General features: G+C 40.2%; 1 protein-coding gene across 4 annotated transcripts in view; it reads left to right on the top strand.

Annotated features, from left to right (window-relative positions):
* Nucleotides 1-22,143, top strand: part of LOC135114293 (LIM domain kinase 1-like) — a 267,522-nt gene that overhangs the window by 32,572 nt on the left and 212,807 nt on the right. For all 4 annotated transcript variants that reach the window (XM_064030183.1, XM_064030184.1, XM_064030185.1 and 1 more), the window contains one exon: nt 3,725-3,839. In XM_064030183.1, coding sequence (XP_063886253.1) covers nt 3,725-3,839 — 115 coding nt within the window. The remainder of the gene's footprint in view (nt 1-3,724; nt 3,840-22,143) is intronic.

The raw sequence follows: 22,143 nt of genomic DNA on the forward strand, positions 1-22,143 counted from the left end.
TCATCAAATTTTCTTAGTACTTTTCTCTTTTCTTCCAAAAACTGTATGGTATTTTCTTGGTTATATCAGTGTTACTGGTGTCCAAAAGAAACTCACCTATAATGTAGTCTTCATTTTCCAATACTGTCCTGGCAGTTTATCCTTGTGTCTTCTATGATCTTCATCTCTTCCCTTATCCTTGTTAAAAGTCCATTCCTTTTCTCTTGAAAGAAGCCACAGAAGGAAAAAGATAAAGACCAGAGGATATAAGAGGATAAATTTACAAAGATCATATGTATAATTGAAGATTGGATTGTTGATGACCTCCTTTCTGGCAACAGTAACATTGAAACAACAAAAGAAATAGTATACTGGTTTTGGAAGAAAAGAGAAAAGTACAAATAATACTGAGGGATATTTGAGGGAGAGAAGAGAGCTGATCTGATTATAAAAAGCTGTAAAACAAGACCATATCAGGGAGGTGCCATTTCAGAGGCTAAATCTCCTGACACTCAACCAGAATAAGACGTAAGGGCAGGCTTTAGTGGAAGGGTAGGTGAAACTGAAGACCATGAGCCTGCAGGGGATGTTTGTGTTTTTTTTTTTTTTTTTTTTGTACTGAAACATTAAACAGGTTATGAGGGAGAATAAACTGATGTAAAAGAAGTAAAGAATAGAAAGGGAGTGTGCCACTGCTCCTGCTTTTAACAGTTCTACCATCCCAGTACAATGTTAGAAGCAGTACCAAATTTGTATTGCTGTAAATGGAATATTTCTATCATTTTGTTTTCTTCAATATTCATGCCTTCAGAAATGATCAGTGAAACATTCTACAGTTGTAGTCAAATACACTCCTTGATTCATGCAAATTTAGAAAATGTGAATGCCTAGGTCAGAAAAATTAGAATTACATGAATAATGTCATTAACCTGTATTTTAACCTGTAGTTCAGTAATTTGTAGTTTGGGATAACTCAGAGACTTACATGGAAAAAGGGAATTGTAAGATTTCCATCAATTTATATATTTGTGTAAGAATATGAAACAAATGTTTGTGATTCATGAAGCCACTTTTAGTTTTGTATTCCATATGATGAACTCTGTTCCATCAGCAGTTCACTTATGGTAGGGACAGTGCAACATTCATATCAGTAGTGATTATGTTTTATCTCTCTATTTTTTAGCTTATGTGGATATTCTAGCTTGCTTATTTATGTTTGGGACAGTGCAATATTCACATCAGTATTGATTATCTTTTATTTCTTTGTTTTTAGTTTATATGGATATTTTAGCTGGCTTGTGCATGCTTATAAAATGTGTTTCAGTGGTTTATAAGTTTGATAATGTATGTATTACATATGTGCATAAAATGCTTAGTGGAATTACAGTCATCCTTTGTTAATCAGGGTTTCATTTTCCATGGTTTCACTTTTTACATGGATCAGCAGAGGAGGCGATGAGAGGCAAGCTACCAACGTTCATCACTTTTCTTTATTTTTCTAAAGTTAATTGATAAATAGAATGTTTAATCATGCACATACAGTTTTCTTTACTTAAACAAGGATTTGGGGGCTGAGGGATGTTCTTATGGGTGTACTAAATTTTCTTGGATTTTCCTATTCACAGGTATGTTTGTTACTTGAATACCGTGGATAATGAGGGATGACTGTATTGCAATCTGCCTCCCTGTTATGTGAAGTGATATAAGCAGGGTAATACACTAAAGAAATTGATTGAGTGAAGTAATATAAACAGGGTAATACACCAAAGAAATTAATCGATCTTATGATCAGTATTTTGTAGGCATTCATTTACACTTATTGCACTCTTCCATACATGCAGGAAGACTATTAGTAAGCATCATGATATGTTGTGGGGCAAAACTTCTCTGAAAGTGGTGAAGGACAGTTTGGAGCTTGGGCACTATAGAACAGTTGTGGCAATGCAACTTACTTTTGATGACAGCCAGCAAATTCTTGGAGGGAGTCAGGATAAATGGCAGGCCAGTCTTCAAAGAATGGTACACAGCAATCCCAGAGTCACTGCTTTGCTGATCTGGCAATGTAACAAGGAGCCCCATCCTGCATAAATGCAGTGGTGTAGAGCTCAGTGGATAGTCACAAAAGTTTCAGGTAATTCCTCTTATTCATTGTGGTGTTCTTTGGTAACACTGCAAGGCTTCATCAGTGAATCATGAAACTTGACAGCCAGTGAAGTGTAGTGGGGATCAAGTGGATTGCTGCCAAGATGTTGGTATTGTGACCTTGACTGCTGGCTGTCACTAAAAATCTTGCCTCATTTCTCCACAACACACCACGCCACTGCTTGAGGATTCAGGTCGTGTATTTCTTGCAGAAAGTAAGCTTCTTCTTCTTCTTTTGGATGATAGAGACCACAGGTTTGTGCAGTGGTGGCTGAGGTTATCATAGATACCATGTGATAATGCCCTGATGGACATATCACCCAGTGAGTGGTCTTGGATTTTTCCCCTTTATTTTTCTAGCTGATGCTGGAGGACTTTGTTCTAGGTTATGGTGTACCAGTTTCACAGTACTTAGGGAAGTTTTATGGGGTCTTTCCTAGTGTTTTTCTTCTGTGGCACTTTGTTGTCACCTTCTTCCATTGTCTGCTTCATGTATCTGACTTGGTGAACACTAACACCTCTCAGCTTTGAAATAGCCTGCGTATAGTGTCCAGCCTTGTGAAGGATCACGATGGCTGTGATGTTATTCCTTGACAACACCTTGTAGTGAGCCATTCCCCAGTTAGACTGCTGAACAACATAAGTGCAAACCTAACTGTTGGGGGATTGGCAGCTGATGTCAGCAAGTACATCCCCTTTGACAGCTGTGATGAGTAACTCAATTTTCCCCATGTATATACATCTCAGGCACTGAGGCTGAATTCCCAGATATACGATAATTTTATTTAAAGCACCCATGTTGCACTAGAAAAAGCACAGGTAATTTGAAGATTCAAATGACCAGTGAAGTCACAGTGACAATTCCAATGATGAATGTTGTATATTACTATCTTTATTAAGTTCTAGGTTAATGACTTATACCCGTGTCTCTAAGCAATTTAAGATCATTGGTTTATAATAACTTGTGGAATGGAAACACAGTTATTAATATTATTCCATAAGACAATGTATTATTCAGATTATGCAAAATTTACTTCATAGATATTGCTTATTGACCTAATCTTGTGTAAATTGTAAGGAGGTTGTACTTTCCTTTTGAACAGAAGTATATTGTACTAAATACAACTTTTACATTCCAATTTATTGAGTTGAAAATTTAATTGAATTGTCATTGCATTGTTGAAAGCAAGAATTGCAGTACTTTGTTAGACATTATAAACTACAAATAGTGTTGTTATTTGCATTAACAATTCCTGAATGATATCAAGTTGTGTTTATATCATATGTGATAGATGTTCATGAATTTGTCATTTTATGATTCATAATACAGAACAGATTAATAATTTAAGAAATTGTTAATTCAAAAATTTTATTAACAATTTAAGAAAGTGTTAATTTAGAATTTTATATACTTGGTAAATTGGTAAAGTATTCTAAAGTTAGTGAAACTCTGGTGTCATGTGCTTTGAGTATAATTTCATGGGTTTAATCCATATCATCTTGCCCTCATGTCTGCTGCTGTAGCTTAGTTGCTCAATTTTTATAAGAATATGCCATTACATAAGTACCTTCTTAAGCTTAAACAACTTCATCTCCATTTCAGGTGTAGTGCATGTGATATAACCCTCAGCAGCTGGTATTTTGAGAAAGATGGACTTCTCTTCTGTAAAAATGACTATTGGAAGAAGTATGGTGAAGCTTGTCAAGACTGTGGACAGGTTAGTTGTCTTTGATGTTCACAATTATTTAGGGATGAATTTTCTAACACTTATGCTGCTGAACCAATTAACAGGTTTTAACCTTGCACACACACACACACACACACACACACACACACACACACACACACACACACACACACACACACACACACACACACACACACACAGAGAATCATGAAAAAAGATATTGTGGACAAATATAAGGATGAACCAAGGATGTTTTATATATATATATATGTGAAAAGTAAAATGAAGAATAAGAAGGGGTTAAGCAAACTGAAAATAAATGGTACCCATGTTGAGGAAAAAGCAGAAACTGCAGAGGTTTTGAATGACTACTTTCAAAGTGTCTTCACTGAAGAGGGAACATTTGATAGACTGGTGATGGCAGATGTGAGAGTAGAAGGATTGAGTGAGATTAAGGTAACAGTGGATGAGGTAAGAATATTGATGGAAGACTTGGATGTGAGGAAGGTGCAGGGACCTGATGGAGTATCTAATTAGGTGATGAAGGAATGCAGAGATCACCTTACACACATGGTTTACATACTCATCATAACTTCATTAAGGGAAGGAGTGATGCCCAAAGATTGAAAAAAACAGATATTGTCCTAATATATAAGAATGGAAACAAAGAAGAACCATCTAATTATAGACCGGTGTCATTAACAAGTGTAGTGGCAGAAATGTGCAAAAGAATAGTGAAGGAAAGATGCATTGAATATCTGGAAGAGAGAGAGATTAACAGACAGACAATTCGGATTTAAAAAAGGAAGGTCGTGTACGACAAATTTAATATGCTTCTACTTCAGTCATAAATGTAGTACAAGAAAGAGAGGGATGGGCAAATTGTATTTACTTGGACAAAAAGAAAGTATTTGATAAAGTGCCCCACAAGAGACTGCTGTGGAAATTAGAAATGTTTGGTGGGCTGAGAGAAGTGCTCCTACATTGGATCAGTGACTTTCTGAGAGGAAGGGAAATGAGAACAGTGGTCAAAGATAGGAAGTCATCATGGAGGGAGGTAATTAGTGGTGTCTCACAGGGGTTGGCACTAGCACCAATTATGTTTGCTATTTATGTGAATGATATGACAGAAGGGGTGAATAGCTACATGAGTCTATTTGCTGATAATGCAAAGTTAATGAGAAGAGTGGAGAGGATGGAGGATTGTGAAGCTGTACAGGAGGATCTGCATGTGATTTGGGATCAGAGTGGCATTTGGAAAACTGGAGTTTAACATAAAAAAATGTAATGTTGAAGTATGGGCATTGTTGTGTGAGTTATAAATTGGGTAATGAGGAAATAAAAGTGAAGAGTGAAGAGAAAGATCTTGGAATTACTGTCACTGATAAGCTGTTCCCAGAGGTACATGTAAGAAGGATTATGGGAAACATATAATCTGGTGTGAAATGTAAGAGCAGTGTTCAACTATCTGGATGAAGAGATGATTAGGAATCTAATTTTGACGATGATAAAACCTCATTTGGAATATGCGGCAGTGATATGGTCTTCCAGCCCTAAAAGGGACATGAAGAAATTAGAGAGGATACAAATAGCAGTAACAAAGTTGCCTCCGACTCTATCAGACTTATCATATGAAGAGAGAGAGAGAGAGAGAGAGAGGTGATCTGATTGCCTTATATTGGATTTTTGTCGGGCTATGAAAAATTGTACTGGAGTGATTTGGTGGTGAGAGACTTTAGAAGCACAAGAGGGCATGAGAAGAAGGTGAAGAAGGGTGTGTATAGAAGGGATATTAAGAAGAACTGGTTCCCACAAAGGACTGCAGGAATCTGGAATGAGCTGCAAAAAGTAGTAAATGCAATAGCTGTACAGGATTTTAAAGAAAAACTGGATAAGAGTAGATATCGAAATGGGACAGCATGAGCTTAGACTCCTCCCCCTGTAAACCACAACTAGGCAAATACAACTAAGTAAATACACACACACACACACACACACACACACACACACACACACACACACACACACACACACACACACACACACACACACACACACACACACACACACACACACAAATACACACACACATATGAAGAATATAAAGAAATGATAAAGGACACAAAGAACTGGTTAGAGAAAATGGTAAGTGGTGATAAAGTGATTATGATGGGGGACTTTAACTGTAAGGAGGTGTGCTGAGAAGAGTGGTACACTGAAGAAACAGAATTATCTTGGGGAAATAAACTATTACAACTGGTGGTGGATAATGTATTAATGCAATGGATAAAAGGTGATACAAGATTTAGAAAAGATGGAGAAACATTGAGACTAGATCTATTATTCAACAAGTGTTATGTGCTGCATAAATTATTGAAGAAGAGACTAGTGGGAGGGAGGAAGAGGATGAGAGGAAAGAGAGAGAGAGAGTCACGGGATATTGACGAGTTCAGCGTGGCATCGTGGCCGTCCAGTTGTGTAGGCTACAACGTTTATTTTCATTTCCCACACTTCCCTTTGGAGCACCATATTAAAAGCACCACTACTTTGAAGAGTAGAAACATGTGTATCACATGCTTCAGTTGAATTACATCCAGCCCCTTCAGGGAAGTGTAGCAATAAGATTAATTTATTTTTGTGGCCTTGTAGTGAATCAGAGCAAGGCAGGTGGGTGGTATGTCACCCCTCCCCATCCCATTTCTTATCCCTTCCCTTTTTGTCTTGTGATCTCCCCCCACCCTGTGAGAGGTGCACTCTGGCCTGTGTGCCATGATGTCCATCCTTTGTCTAGTTGGTTGTTTACAGGCTGATAGTGCGGATGTGGCAAGTGAGGAGAAAGCACTGGCACAGAATAGGGCTATATTTACCTGTTTTAGAGGGTGCTTTGTAGTAAATGTTTTATATGAGTTAGCATATTGTTGATTTAAGTAGATAACACACCAGTCATAAGGTTTTCACTGAGTGTGGGGTGTCAGCTTAGACTCATGGTGACGACAAGTCCCTTTGCCTGTCCTGTCCGTTGTAAGTCCCTTTGCCCATCCTGTCTGTTGTCCTATGTTTGCTGTATCATCTCATTGTGCCTTTAAATGCTACTGGGCTTCATAGTTTTTAAGAGCTCTGGACCCAGAAGATTATAGTTTCTCTGATGTGCAGTAACTTGTACATTTATGAGCAAGATATGTTCTGGAAGGTTGCTTGTAAGTCGTTTTGCTTGTAACTCATTGTAATTTTTCAGCAAAAAAAAAAAAAAACATTATAAGTTCTGCAAAACAGTGTACTGCTTACTTACTTGATACCTGATGCCATGAGAGAGAGAGAGAGAGAGAGAGAGAGAGAGAGAGAGAGAGAGAGAGAGAGAGAGAGAGAGAGAGAGAGAGAGAGAGAGAGAGAGAGCACTTTTCCTTATGGGTGATGTGAGTAGCAACAGGCTTGAGGCTTCTACCAAATGCAAGACTCAAATATGCCAGGCGTACAACCCCAGATAAAATGAGATGGCTCTCTCTCTCTCTCTCTCTCTCTCTCTCTCTCTCTCTCTCTCTCTCTCTCTCTCTCTCTCTCTCTCTCTCTCTCATGCACATTTATTTCCTTTCTCTCTCTCTCTCCTCCTCGGGTTATACACACTTTTATTAATATAATTTATTAAGATGGCTGGCTGAAAGCATAAGACAGGTATGTTTGCCTATTCATGGACTTATGTAATGGAGCAGGCTTTCTACATTATGCAGCACAACCCTCCCATCTCTATGCCTCTCAGAGGCTGACTGGCGGAGGTCTGTACACTATGGAATCTCAAGCCAGACTCACTGTGGTGCAGTATGATAAGTTTTTAAATTAAATTAAAATTTTAAAGTAGCGTCTCAAAAAAAAAAAAAAAAAAAATCATCCTGTCTTATGGCAGTGTGTGGTCCTTTGGTATGCTGCTGCACTATGTGGGTAGTAGTAAAGTGGCATACTAGGTAAATAAGATGCATATCGCTGAATTTGAACAAACAAACAAACAAAGGGAACAATATCGAGAGCACAGTTTCATTTTGCAAGTAGACTGCTCACATCTTTGAACATTTGTAGCTCGTTACCTTGTAACTCCCTCCCTTCGTACTCCCTTCCTGGGCAATATCCTGTTGGGGTGGTTTCATCCATCTTCTGGGAAGCTGTATATGGTACTGCTCAGCAGGGGGAGGTAATATTCTGTCAATGTGGGTGGAATTGCTTGTTTCATTAGGGCAGTAGCTCATAGAGTTTATCCCTTGTCGTAGCTGTACCTCCTAGAATGTGCTTAGCAATTCTTTCCCAGCAAGTTGGAGTTGTTTGGCAATTGCAGTATTTCCTTACCTGTAGGAGGTGAAACAGGTTGGTGACCCCATTTGTTTAAATCACCACAAGAAACCAGAAGAACCCTGCAAAGATGACTTTGAGCCCTGCACTAAACTACAAAGTTGGTTGTTTAGGAAGGCTGACCCAGGGTAGTGGCAGCTGTAAGAGTGGCTGAGCCTAGTGTTGCAACAATGTATTTAATGGTTATAGGAGACCAGTAGGATTTTGTAGACTCATATGTGGGCCCTGCATTAGCCTACACAGGAGGTAGGTTAGAGAAGCTGACCCAAGTCAACCATGTCACCTTCCCTACACACGAGCGGGGAGGGCTGCTGGATCCTGTGGTGACAGACCTACCCGAAGCCAGCATCACCTGCCAGCAGCTAGGACCAGTGGGCAGCTCAGACCACTTTGCTGTGCTGTCTCAGGTCGAGCTGCAAACGGCGAGGGAAGACGCTATCCCGCGTACCGTCTGGCTTTGGAACAGGGCGGACTGGCCATCCATGAAGCAGGACATGGAGAACACGGACTGGGAGTCCCTCCTAATGGGAGATGCTGAGACCAAGGCACGCACCCTCACCACCAGGCTCCTTGCCCTCCAACAGCAGCATGTGCCCTGCCGAGTATATCTCTCCAGGCCTGGTGATCCCGCCTGGTTTGGTTTTCGCTGCAGAGCATCTGCCGAGGCCAAGCATGCTGCCTGGGTGAGGTACAAGCGACACCCGTCACGCAGGAACAAGACGCTGCACCGGGAGGCGTGTAAGAGGATGACGTCTATCTGCAGATGGGCGAGGAATCAGCTAAGGGAGGACAGAAGGCGAAAGCTCAGTGGCCCAGGTGTTGGCAACAAGACCTGGTGGAATCTGGTGAAGGAGCAGCAAGGAGCATGTCACCGCGAGACTCTTCCTCCACTCACCAGACCTGACGGATCCACCGCCACGAGCAGTGCAGACAAGGCCACACTCCTCGCCGAGCTTTTCGCCAACAAGATGAAGGTTGACGACTCGGCACGACCTGTACCACATCTGGCACCGGAAACTGACTGCACTGTCACCACTGTCTTGGTGACGGCAGAGCAGGTTGAGCGGCTACTTGGTGCGGTGGATGTGGGTAAAGCCACAGGCCCGGATGACGTCAGCCCACGGCTCCTCAAGCACTGCGCTAGAGAGCTGTCAGCTCCTCTCACCACCGTCTTCACATCTTGCCTGAGGGAGAAGAAGTGGCCCTCAGTATGGAAGGAAGCACGTGTGGTACCGGTCCATAAAAAAAACTCAAGGTCTGAGCCCAACAACTACAGACCCATCTCCCTGCTCTCAGTGATGGGCAAGTTGCTGGAGAAAATAGTGGCTGCTGCCATCTACCAACACCTGAGCGAGAACCACCTCCTCTCAGACAGGCAGTTTGGCTTCAGGCCTGGCAGATCCACCGCAGACCTCCTCCTCATCATCTCCAAGGACTGGCAAGACGCCCTGGAAGAAGGCCTGGACACCCTTGTGGTGGCCCTGGACATTGCTGGGGCTTTTGACAGGGTCTGGCACGCGGGGCTCATTGAAAAGCTTCGCGCCAAGGGTGTCCAAGGTGACCTGCTAATGCTGCTCGAAGATTACCTCCAGGGTAGGACCCTTCAGGTAGTAGTCAACGGGCAGTCATCAAGGCCTTCACCTGTCCGGGCCTCAGTTCCACAAGGCTCTGTCTTGGGCCCAGTCCTATGGAACATATGCATCGACGACCTCCTCCGGCAGCTGTCATCTGTGGCAGCATACGCCGACGACTGCACACTCTCCCGCTCCTACTGCCGCCTCGACAGTCAGCGTGCCGTCACTGAGCTGAACAGGCAGCTCGGACTGGTGGAGCAGTGGGGAAAGATGTGGCAGGTAAACTTCGCTCCTGAGAAGACGCAGGCGATGGTCATCTCGCGGTCCCCAGGTGCCTCACACGCAGTCTCAGGACAGCTGCGTTTTGGAGGCAAGAGCCTGCCACTTCAGGATTATATCAAGATCCTGGGCGTGTCTGTGGACCGCGGCCTACGCTTCGATCACCACATCGGTGTCGTCGCCCGCCAGACCTCTCTCCGAGTCTCTGCCCTGCGCAGGATGGCGAACACCCTCGACCCACGGGGCATCCTCACGCTATACAGGGCACAGATACGCCCATGTATGGAGTACGGTGCCCTGTCCTGGATGTCGAGTGCCCCCACCCACATGCAGAGACTGGATGCTGTGCAGCGGCGAGCTCTGCGTCTGGTGGCCACCCATGAGGACCAACAGCACCAACCACCAGTAACGTCACTGGAGCATCGCCGGGACGTGTCGGCGCTAGTGGTGTGCCACAAAACTCAGGTGCAGAGGGTCCCTCACCTTGACTCCCTGAGGTTGCTGCCACACACAGTGCAGAGGTGCACCAGAGCTGCGGCCAGTAGCGACGAGCTAGTGAAGGTGCCTCGATCTCGCTCTAGCCAACACCAGCGTACCTACACAGCCAGGACTTCGCGGCTGTGGAACATGTTCACGGCGGCCACGCCCCAAGTGCAGGACATGTCCACGCACCAGGTGAAGCTGGCAGCCCACAGCTGGCGTAGCACGCACCTGTCCCCACTGGTGCTTTGAATTTTTATTATTTTATTGTATTATTGTATTAGCATTATCATCTTTATGTTAAATATGTATAGTGTTATTCCTGTTAATAATACTATCATAGGCTTCTTAAATAATTCCATACTCAACGTGGAATTTTAAGCCTTTCTGTAAATATTTGTTTAAAAAAAAAAAAAAAAAAAAAAAGTTAATTGCAGCTGTGAGAGGGGTGGAATCTGGTCGTAACACAAGGAGCCTGAAGGAATTGAGAATGTTCAGATAGAGTGTCTGTTAGGCAAAAGTGACCATGCTACCACAAAATTCAATATAAATGGGGAAATAGAGGGTAAAAGGAATTAAGAACACCATGCTGGGAGATTAAACTACAGTAAGGCAGACTGACAATATGAGGAAGTTTTTTCAAGAAGAGAGATGGGATATGTTGGGTATATTCCATAAGGCTACAAGGGTCCAAGAGGAGTGGGATAAATTTCTTAAAATATACAAAGAAGCCTAAAAGGCAGACAACAGTAGTTGGTAAAAAAGCATGGTTTAATAAAACATGTGAAGCAGCAAGAAGGATGAAAGAGGATTCATGGAAAAGTGGAGGAAAAATAAAAATGTATGGAATAATTACAAACAAGCAAGAAATGATTATGCGAAGATCCTGAAAGATGAAAAAAGACAGTTTGAAAAAAATGTAATAGACAGGTGTAAGCTTGAGCCCAAACTCTTCTATAAACATGAATTGTAAACTGAAAAGCAGAGTGAGCATAGAAAAACTGAGGGTGGATAGAGTGGTATATGAGGACCTGAAAGAGATGGCAGAAGTGATGAATAAGACCTTCAAGGAAGTTTTAACAAAGGAAGAGGAATTTATAGGGTCACTGGACTTAGGAAAATAGAAAAATGAAGGAATTTCAAGTAACGGTGCAGGAATTTAATGAAATCATCAAAACTTAGATATGAGAAAGTCTGCAGGACTGGATGGAATGTTGGGATGGCTATTAAAAGAATGCATAACCAGCTTAAAGATAAATTACATACCATCATATGTACCTTTATTAATGAAGGAATAGTTCCACAAGATTGGAAAAGGGCAAACATTGTGCCCATATCTAAAGGAGACACACAAGACCCACTAAATTACAGGTCAGTTTTGCTAAAAAGTGTGGTAGTAAAAATATCTGAAAGGATAATAAAAAAAAAACAAAGAGCAGATTTTTGGAAGATAACGAAATCCTTACAAATTGTCAATTTGGTTTTAGAAAGGGGAGATCTAGTCTTAGCAATTTGTTATGTTATTTTTCAAGAATGATTGATATCATACAGGTGAGAGATGGTTGGGCAGACTGTATTTACCTAGATTTAAGAAAAGCATTTTGATAAGGTGCCACATAAAAGACTTCTTTGGAAACTGGAGAAGATAGGTGATGTAAATGAAAGACTGCTGGAATGGATGGAGGATTTAAAAAAAACACATGAGATGCGAACGGTAATAAGGGACCAGACCAGTGTGGAACCTGGTATTAAGAGGGGTCCCCCAAGGATCAGTGTTAGCACCATTAATGTTTATGGTGTATATAAATGATATGGTGGAGAACATATCCAGTTATGTGAGTCTTTTCAGTGATGGGAAATTTATGAGAAGGGTGAAAGAAATTGAAGTTTGTGAAGAATTGCTGAGATTTAGATCAGGTGTGGGAGTGGAGCAACAGATGGCAAGTGGAATTTGACTTTGGGAAGTGTAAAAAGATGAAGTTTGGAAAAAGTAACAAAGGTGTAGTTATAACTATGAGATGAGGAATGAAACAATTAGTAGGACAACAGAGGAGAAAAATCTGGGAGTGATATTCTCAGAAGAATTATCACTGGAAAACATATTAATAAGATAACAGGTGAATCTCTCAACCTTCTAAGAAATATAAGAATTGCCTTTGCTTATTTAGATGAAGAGATGATGAGGAAAATAATAACCACAATGATATGTCCAAGATTAGAATATGCAGCGGTAGTTTGGTCACCACATGAAAAAAAGCACATAAGAAAGTTGGAAGGTGTACCAAGAATAGTGTCCAAGACGATGCCAGAATTGCAAGATCTGCCATACAAGGAGAGACTAGCAGCTAAGATGCAACTCCCAACCTTGGAAAGGAGATGAGATAGAGGTGACATGATTGCACTTTACAGATTACTGAGTAGGATGGAAAAACTAGATAGGGGAGATTTATTTATAATGAATGAAAGAATATCAAGGAGACATGAAGAAAACTAAAAGTAACCACCTGCAGAAAGGACATAAAGAAGTTTAGGTTCCCTCATAGAAGCATTGAGGCATGGAATGGACTGAAGGGGGAAGTAGTGTATGCTAGAAATATTTGTGACTTTAAGGAAAAGTTGGTTAAAAACAGTTATGGAAATGGGACAGTATGAGCTTAGCTCCTCTCCCATATGTCACAACTAGGTAAATAGAACTAGGTAAATACACACACACACACACACACACACACACACACACAATGAGGCCGTGGTGTGTAGACAAGACTTGTCTTGGGATTATATATATATATATATATATATATATATATATATATATATATATATATATATATATATATATATATATATATATATATATATATATATATATATGTGTGTGTGTGTGTGTGTGTGTGTGTGTGTGTGTGTGTGTGTTTATATATTTTTATTTAACAAGACACAACAATAATAATGTGAAATACCTATGTGTAAAGTGTGCTTATCTGTTGAAACATGTCACATGAAACAGTAATACAATACAGTGACATAATAAATATGTAAATACACAAAAATTTCACAGAAAATATCCCTCCTGCAGGAGAAAAAAAAAAAAAAAAAAAGTAAAAATAAATAAATAAATAAAATAAATAAATAAATAGAAATAAATAAATAGAAAAATAAAATAAAAATAAATAAATAAATAAATAGATAAAATAAATAAATAAATAAATAAATAAATAAATAACTGCAGGACAGCACAAAAACAATAATAATTCTAGGCCTTACAGGAGGCAGAAAAAAGATAATCCCTCCTAAGGGGGCAAAACAAGATTTACAAACCCTTGGGTTAGCAAAGAGAAAAAAAAAACAATATAGATATGATATGAGTCCCAAAAAGTTTCACTGAAAGGAATCACGAGGCTGTGGTGCTCCTAAGGTGCGCAAGAAAAATATTGTGAAATTCAGCATAATCATTTTGAAGTTAACAAAGTTTATAGGAGCATGCCAACATCATCGTAAAAGCAAGAGAACCAAGTAGTGGTTGAGGGCGGACAAAAGACATCTTGTCTGCACCAGAAGTTATGCTACTATTGGTCATTAAATCCTCACATTGCTGCAGAAATGATGAAGCAATGTACTCTGGGTTCTCACCCCTAAACTTTTTAATGAAAGGATCATGATGAAGGAGTTTAATAGTGGAGGCAGAAGGAGTAGCCCCCAGCTTGGGTCCCTGTTTTGCCACATCGTCAGAAACAAAAGCTGCCTGGAATCCGCACACCTCTAATTCCCAATTTCTTTGTAATAGTAACTAATACTTACTTTGTACTATATTAACCTTAATTACCCTTTAATATAACTTTACAATTTATATACAAATCACACCATAAACCAATAAGCCATTGATATTGTGCGTGATACCAATGGAAATTTCCACAGAGACAATGTCTGTGGAGAACTAGAAAGTGTTTCCACTTTTTAAAAACATTTACCCCCCAAAAATACACATGAGAAATATACACAATTATAAATGTATAATACCAGTAAGAGTAGCAATGACAAAATAAGTATAGCAATAATGTGCCACAAAAAAAAAGTGATTTGCAAGGAAGTGAAAAATCTTAAATGCACAAAATATGACAAAAACTTAAGCAATTACAGTAGTGTTGTGCAAAGAAATAAACTTGAATATATATGCAACTGTACAAAAAACAAAACAAAATACACTAGCATTATAAATATAAAATGTAAAGAGTACTAGTAATGGGTACAAATAATAAAGTAGGCTAACATAGCCACAAAAATTAATGAAAACTCATGAGACACAACCCAGCTGGACAAGTGTAGGCTTGGGGCTTGCTGAAGGAGTGGCATGCAGTGAATTTTGGCTTACAAGAGCAGGGATGTGCAGCAACAGTCAGCAAGGTAGGCACAGGGCAGCTCGGGTAAGGGCACTGCTGACAGGGGCTGTGAGTGGCACAGGCTCAGTTGACACCAGAAACACAACAGCACACACACAACCAAACAGCCCAGAACAGTCACTCAGTACTGCAAGGCAGTCAAGCACTAATAAAAATGCACAAAGAAAAATATATATAGCCTTGGCAAAACTTGGGGAAAGGCAAGAAAAAAATTTGTGATGTGTATTAAAAAAAACTAAACATAGATAAAGGACCTGCATGTGCACATATGTGTTTATATGTGTGTATATAGTCGTGGTTATCTGTGTAACATACAGCAATTGAAACAGCAAAATGGGAAAAAAATGCAATAAACACTATTGCCAAACATGAAATCACAGAAAAATATAGTTAATGGCTTCACAACTCAAAGCAGCCAATAAACACAACATGGGAAGATGCTGTGATCAATAAGAACACTGGGCAAGGTAAACAAAGGCACTGACCAGTGAGAGAAGCAGATACAAGCTGGGTAGACACCAGGCAGCCAATGACAGCACAGGAAGCAAGATTGTGTACCAAACCAGATAGAAAGGTGAGAAAGTGCAAAAAATATTCACATCTCAAAAGATATGAGACTCATAGCAAAGAAAATATACACCACATACTTAGATAATATACAGAGAAGCTGGAGATGCGGGTGGCTGGCCGGGGAAAACGGCAGGCAATGAGCACAATGGGCAGGGCAGCAGCCAGGGAGGCAACAAGGAGAAAAGCTTGACCAGGTCCCAGAAGTCATGTAGGACAAGCTGATGTAAAGAATGACAGGTTGTGAAGTCCAAAAGGCATTCAGCATGCACAGGAAACAGCAGCAGACCATTAAGCATGTAGTGTGGTAGCAAGAAGCTTGAAGTGGAAGCTAGGCGGCAGTGCAGGGCAGCCAAAGAAGGCAATGCATGTGACGGCATGCTGGGGACGAGCAACCAGTGATGGCAGCAACCTCAAAAGAATCAGAGCAGACACTGGAAGGCAGCAGGTACCAGGAAGGATGGCCAAGGCAGAAATAGAGAGGCTTGAGTGGCAAGGTAGCTGGTAGCATGCTGGTGCCTGGAGCATGAACAAAAGACAACATGAAGTGACCACATGAAGCACAGACAGTCACTTGAGGCACTGGAAAGCATGGCTAGCACCTATTTATGTGTTACTGAAGTATTGTCCAGAAGATCAGAAAACAGTAAATACTGCGTAAAGTGGCTCCAGCATATTAACAGAATTGATGGTACAGAGTGTGACTGGCTAGCCCGGGGATTTAGTGAAGACTGACTGGTGCGAGTGGGAGACGCCACAAGTGATCCCACAAACAAAACAATGACATGAAGTGTTAAAAAAAAAAAAAAAAAAAAAAAAAAAAAAAAAAAATATATATATATATATATATATATATATATATATATATATATATATATATATATGTGTGTGTGTGTGTGTGTGTGTGTGTGTGTGTGTGTGTGTATGTGTGTGTGTGTGTGTATATATATATATATATATATATATATATATATATATATATATATATATATATATATATATATATATATATATATATATATATATATAATACATGTAATAATCATTGCAACAGTAATAATGATGTGTGTGTGTGTGTGTGTGTGTGTGTGTGTGTGTGTGTATATATATATATATATATATATATATATATATATATATATATATATATATATATATATATATATATATATATATATATATATATATATATAATACATGTAATAATCATTGCAACAGTAATAATGATGATCATGACAATAATAATAAAGAGAAGATGAACTTATAATATATACATGGATGCTATGGCAGAATTACTGGAAAAGGCAGAAGAAAATGGAAGCTAGACAGAGTTCTGGAGGAGGATAACAAATGTTTGAAACTTCAGTGTGAGAAATATGAAAAGGTATTGATGAAGTATGAAAAAAAAGTTGAAGTAAACAGTGAGAATATGTGAAAATCAGAACCAGTGGAAGATTAGGTGTCATCTTCAGTTCTTCCCAAGTGCCTCAGAAACAACCATTTTCTGACACATTCCTTTCACACAGATCTCCTGGGAGCTTCGGAGCCTTACAACTACCCCAGGCTGCAAGCTTTCTAAGGGCTTGCGAGAATCGTGGGCAGGCAGCAGGGTGGAGTGAAAGACACAGCCACTTGCAGGCAGCGATGCAAATATACTAGGTGAAAACAAGCCGATGTGCGTGTACTGTTTTCAGCAAAATCTTGAACATACAGAATTATCTGCATACAAATCAGTCATGAGTGAAAACCATTATTAAAACTGTTGCGTGAATTCTTTTAAATTAAGTGAATAGCAACATTTGCTTACAATGAGCGTGGAACAGTCTAGCCTTCCAGTGGCATGCGGCATTCTGGCAGGGCAGGTAAAGGCGTCTGAATGGTCTTCCTGTCTTGGGCCACAACTTCCAATGCATCTTTGTGTTCTGGTACAATGCCATAATGCAGTGTGAGGTCATGACTGATACAACCAATTCATGCTAAAATACTCGGCAGAGTGGCTTGCTTGTATTTGTACAGGTGATGAAGTAAGACAGGTGTGAAGAAGCGATACACCTGATAGGATGTTCCCTTTACCCTGTTGTCTTTTGCTTTCCTGGATTTTTGCTCTTCCCGACTGGAGGGTCGTGTATTAAGTACAAGTGAACATCACCAGATGAACAATATTGTATGGATCACCTCACAGCAAAAGGCCCCAACATTTTGTATGGCGCCATTCCGTCCAATTACTGTATTTGCCCGTGTATTAGACGCACCTCTACGTAAGATGCACACCTATTTTATAAGGATGTTTTGTGGAAAGAAATTTATAATGTTTCATCATAAAATTATGAAAAAAAAAATTGTAGTGTAAGTGTGTATGTGTGCATGTAAGAGAGCCACTGGCCGATGGAAACAAAAAAATTTAATAAAAAGAAACGCCCACTTAATGCTAGTCAATAGAGATCTCAGATGGAATAATACAAAATCAGAGGATAAGTGTCTTGAAACCTCTCTTTTGAAAGAGTTCAAGTCATAGGAAGGAAGAAATACAGAAGCAGGCAGGGAATTCTAAACTTTATGAAAGGGATGAATGATTGGGAATGCTGGTTAACTCTTGCGTTAGAGAGGGGGACAGAATAGGGATAAGGGAAAGAAGAAAGTCTTGTGAAGCTAGGCCACAGGAGGAGGGGAGATTTGCAGTTAGCAAGAGCAGAAGAGCAGTTAACATGAAAATACCAGTAGAAGACAGTAAGAGCTGCAACATTGCAGTGATGAAAGAGAGGATGAAGACAGTCAGTTAGGGGAGAGGAGTTGGTATGATGAAAAGCTTTTGATTCCACCCTCTCTAAAATAGCAGCGTGAGTGGAATCCCCCCCTCCCCCATACATGTGAAGTGAACTCCATATATGAACAGATAAAGTCCCTGTACAGAGTTAGCAGTTGGGGTCGGGGGGTTAGAAAAACTGGCAGAGATGACACTGAATGCCTAACTTCATAGAAGCTGCTTTAGCTAGAGATGAAATGTGAAATTTCCACTTTAGATTATAAGTGAAAGACTGAGGATGTTCAGTGTAGAAGAGGGGACAGTTGAGTGTCATTGAAGAAGAGGGGATAGTTGTATGGAAGGTTGTGTCAAGTAGATAGATGGAGGATGGAGTTTTTGAGGTACTGAACAACACTAAGTTTGCTCTTCCCCAATCAGAAATTTTGGAGAGATCAGAAGTCAGGGATTCTGTAGCTTTCATGCATGAGCTATTTACTTCCTGAAGGGTTGGACCTCTACAAAAAGATGTGGAAAAGTGCTAGGTGGTATCATCAGTGTAGGACTGGATAGGACAAGAAGTTTGGTTTAGATCAGTGATGAATAATAGGAAGAGAGTGGGTGCCAAAATCCCTAAAAGAGTGCGTGTTTTTTCCTCACATCTTGTGTGATGCAGCACTGTAACTGTGCAGTACTACCATCACATCTAAAACTGTGCATGCATCTCTCTCTCTCTCTCTCTCTCTCTCTCTCTCTCTCTCTCTCTCTCTCTCTCTCTCTCTCTCTCTCTCTCTCTCTCTCTCTCTCTCTCTCTCTCTCTCTCTCTCTCTCTCTCTCTCTCTCTTTGTGTGTGTGTGTGTGTGTGTGTGTGTGTGTGTGTGAGAGAGAGAGAGAGAGAGAGAGAGAGAGAGAGAGAGAGAGAGAGAGAATAAGAATGATCCTAAGGATTGATAAGTTGAATGAGACTGATTGACAATGAAAATGGCTGGAAGGAGCATAAATGCAAAGGAAATGGATGGAGGGAAAATGAAAAGGAGTGGGAAACAGGAAAAGAGAATACTTATTTCTCATTCTCCACTCGCTCCTCACCCTTGCTGCTTATATTTATTCTTTCTACTTCCTCCCCATCCTCCCATCCTCTTCCTTCATCCTTCATCCACTTCCTTGCCCCATGCATTCTTCTTCCCTGGTTATGTCCATTCCTCCCCTTTTTCCTTTTCCCTCCCTTCCTCTTTGTCTTGTCTCAAGCCTCCTCCCTGTCACCTCCCCTACCCCTTAGAGATAAGGGACAAGAGAGAGACAGTGGGGGTGAATGGATGGAAAGAGGGAATGAGGAAGGAAGGAGGGAAGGGAGAGGAGGGCAGGGAATTGGGAGGGAAGGAGGGAAAGGAGAGGAGGGCAGGGAATGGGAAGGGAAGGAGGGAAGGGAGAGGAGGGCAGGGATTTGGAGGGAAGGAGGGAAAAGAGAGGAGGGCAGGGAATGGGGAGGGAAGGAGGGAAGGAGGGAAGGGAGAAGAGGGCAGGGAAGGGGGAGGGAAGGAGGAAGGGAGAAGAGGGCAGGGAAGGGGGAGGGAAGGAGGTAAGGGAGAGGAGGGCAGGAAATGGGGAGGGAAGGGAGAGGAGGGCAGGGAAGGGGGAGAGAGGGAAGGAGAGAGAGAGAGAGAGAGAGAGAGAGAGAGAGAGAGAGAGAGAGAGAGAGAGAGAGAGAGAGTGTTTTTACCTATTACTATTTGTGCATAGTGTACTACTGCACACTATATTACAACCACATTAGACACAAGGTAATTATTAGATGCTTTTTTTAAGAAAAGTGCGTCTAATGTGCTGCTAGATACATACCTATAGTGTAGTACATACTATTACATGCAATGTTGGCCATGATTTTTCCTAACACCATTGCTCATATCTGTTTTCTCCACATCACTATTGGCCTTTCACATCAGGTGGATATATTCTGCTTATACACACATGCATGCATAGAAATATAGCTTCCTGTATAGAACTATTGAAATCTGGAATGATCTGAAGGAAGAGGTGGTTGTGGCAAACAGTGTACACATGTTTAAAGAGAAACTGGATAAATATAATTATGGAGACAGGACAAAATGAGGTTTGGTTTGTGCCCTGTACAATACAACTAGGTAAATACACACACTGTGTGACAGCTGCGGCAGCCATCCTTGAATGATATTATGCAGAGGAAGAGAGGAAGCTGGACATCACATGGTTATGTCTGGTTTCATCAAGCTACTAGATGATGATTAGGAAAACAACCTACCATCGAGTTAAAAGAAAACATTGCTGCATCTCTAGGGTATAAATTGGTTACAGTAGACTATGCATGAAATATGAAAAATAAATAAATAAATAAATAAAAGTGAGTAAACGTTTTCTTTCCATTTCTTCAACTCCCTGTTGTTCCTGTAATGTTGCTGGCATTCAGTCACTGTCTCAGAAGCAGCACATTTTTTAATTTTATTGGTATATGACACTTAACAATACAAAGATGTGCAGGCGCTGATGAGTGATAATAATGTAAAGCTTGCCTGTGTAACAGTGGAGTGCAGGAAGACAAGGAGAGCAATGATTTCCTTTGAAATGGTAATTTCATTTTCTTGATTAGCAGCAACATCTCCTGAACACCATGGTAGGCTTAGTTTTCCTAAATATCATTATGGAAGCTTGATAATATCTACTGACAAGAGCAGTGCTTCACCTTTCATCAAGGGGTTACATCCTGTATTTTTATAGTATATAACACACACACACACACACACACACACACACACTTAAAAATTATGTATACAAATGTAGATGGTTTTGTGTTGAGCCTATTGGAACTTAAAAGACTACATATAGAACTATAAACCAATGTGGTATGTTTAACAGAAACCAAACTAAAAGAGGAAATAAAAATGGGATTTGCAAAGGAAGATTATATAGCACATGGAGGAGAGACAGAAAAGGAAAGGGAGGAGGAGGAGGAGGAGGAGTGATAATATTAGTAAAAGAGAATATTGTTATTGAGGAAGTGGAAACTTTGAGTGTTATGATTAAGATCAAAGGAAGTGAAAAAAAGAAAGTTATTGTGATGTACATACCTCCAAAAACTAATGCATGGGTGACCAATAGATATTGCAAGTACTCTGCAAGTAAAAACAAGAAATAGCACAGAGGAAATAATAAGGAAAAGTAACAAAGTGCTCTTAATAGGTGACTTCAACACTGAAGGAATTAACTGGGAGATGGAAGTAAAAAAAAAAAAAATGTCAGGTCATGGAGTGAAGAACTTATGCATACCATGATGGTGAATACGGTGAGACAATGAGAGAACAAGCCTACAAGATGCAGAGGAGAAGAACCATCACAGTTGTACCTAGTGTCTACAAAAAAACCCAAAAAGTAGACCAAGTATACATTGTCTGAGTCCACTGGGAAGAAGTGATCATGTGACAATAGAAATAGTACTACTGGAGGAAACAGTGTTGCACAGGAATGAACAATTTAGAAATGGGAGAGAGAACTATGCTAAGGCAAACTTTGCAGAGCTTAATAAATTTTATGGAAAAGCTAACTGGAAAGAACTATTTGATGGTAAAGCAGTTCAAGAAAATATGAGATATATTTGAGCAAGTATAGAGAAGGGGTTCAACAGTTTGTACCAGGTTATAAAGTGAAAATTGGGAAGCATGAATGGTATAATACCAGGTGTGTAGAAGCAAAATAGAAAAAGGACAGGGCATGGAGGAAAATTATGAGAAAAGTGAACAGAAATACCAGGGAAGAATACAGAAAGGCAAGGAATGAATATATCTAGTATAATAAAAGAAGAAGGAAAATGTTTTGAGAGTGACATAGTAAGAAAATGCATGGAAGAGTCCAAACTCTTCTACAGATACATAAATAGAAAAAATGAAACGTTGGGATGACATAAACAACTTAAAAGGAGAAGGAAGACTTTA

This window comes from Scylla paramamosain, chromosome 27, assembly GCF_035594125.1.
Source record: "Scylla paramamosain isolate STU-SP2022 chromosome 27, ASM3559412v1, whole genome shotgun sequence".
Lineage (NCBI taxonomy): Eukaryota > Metazoa > Arthropoda > Malacostraca > Decapoda > Portunidae > Scylla > Scylla paramamosain.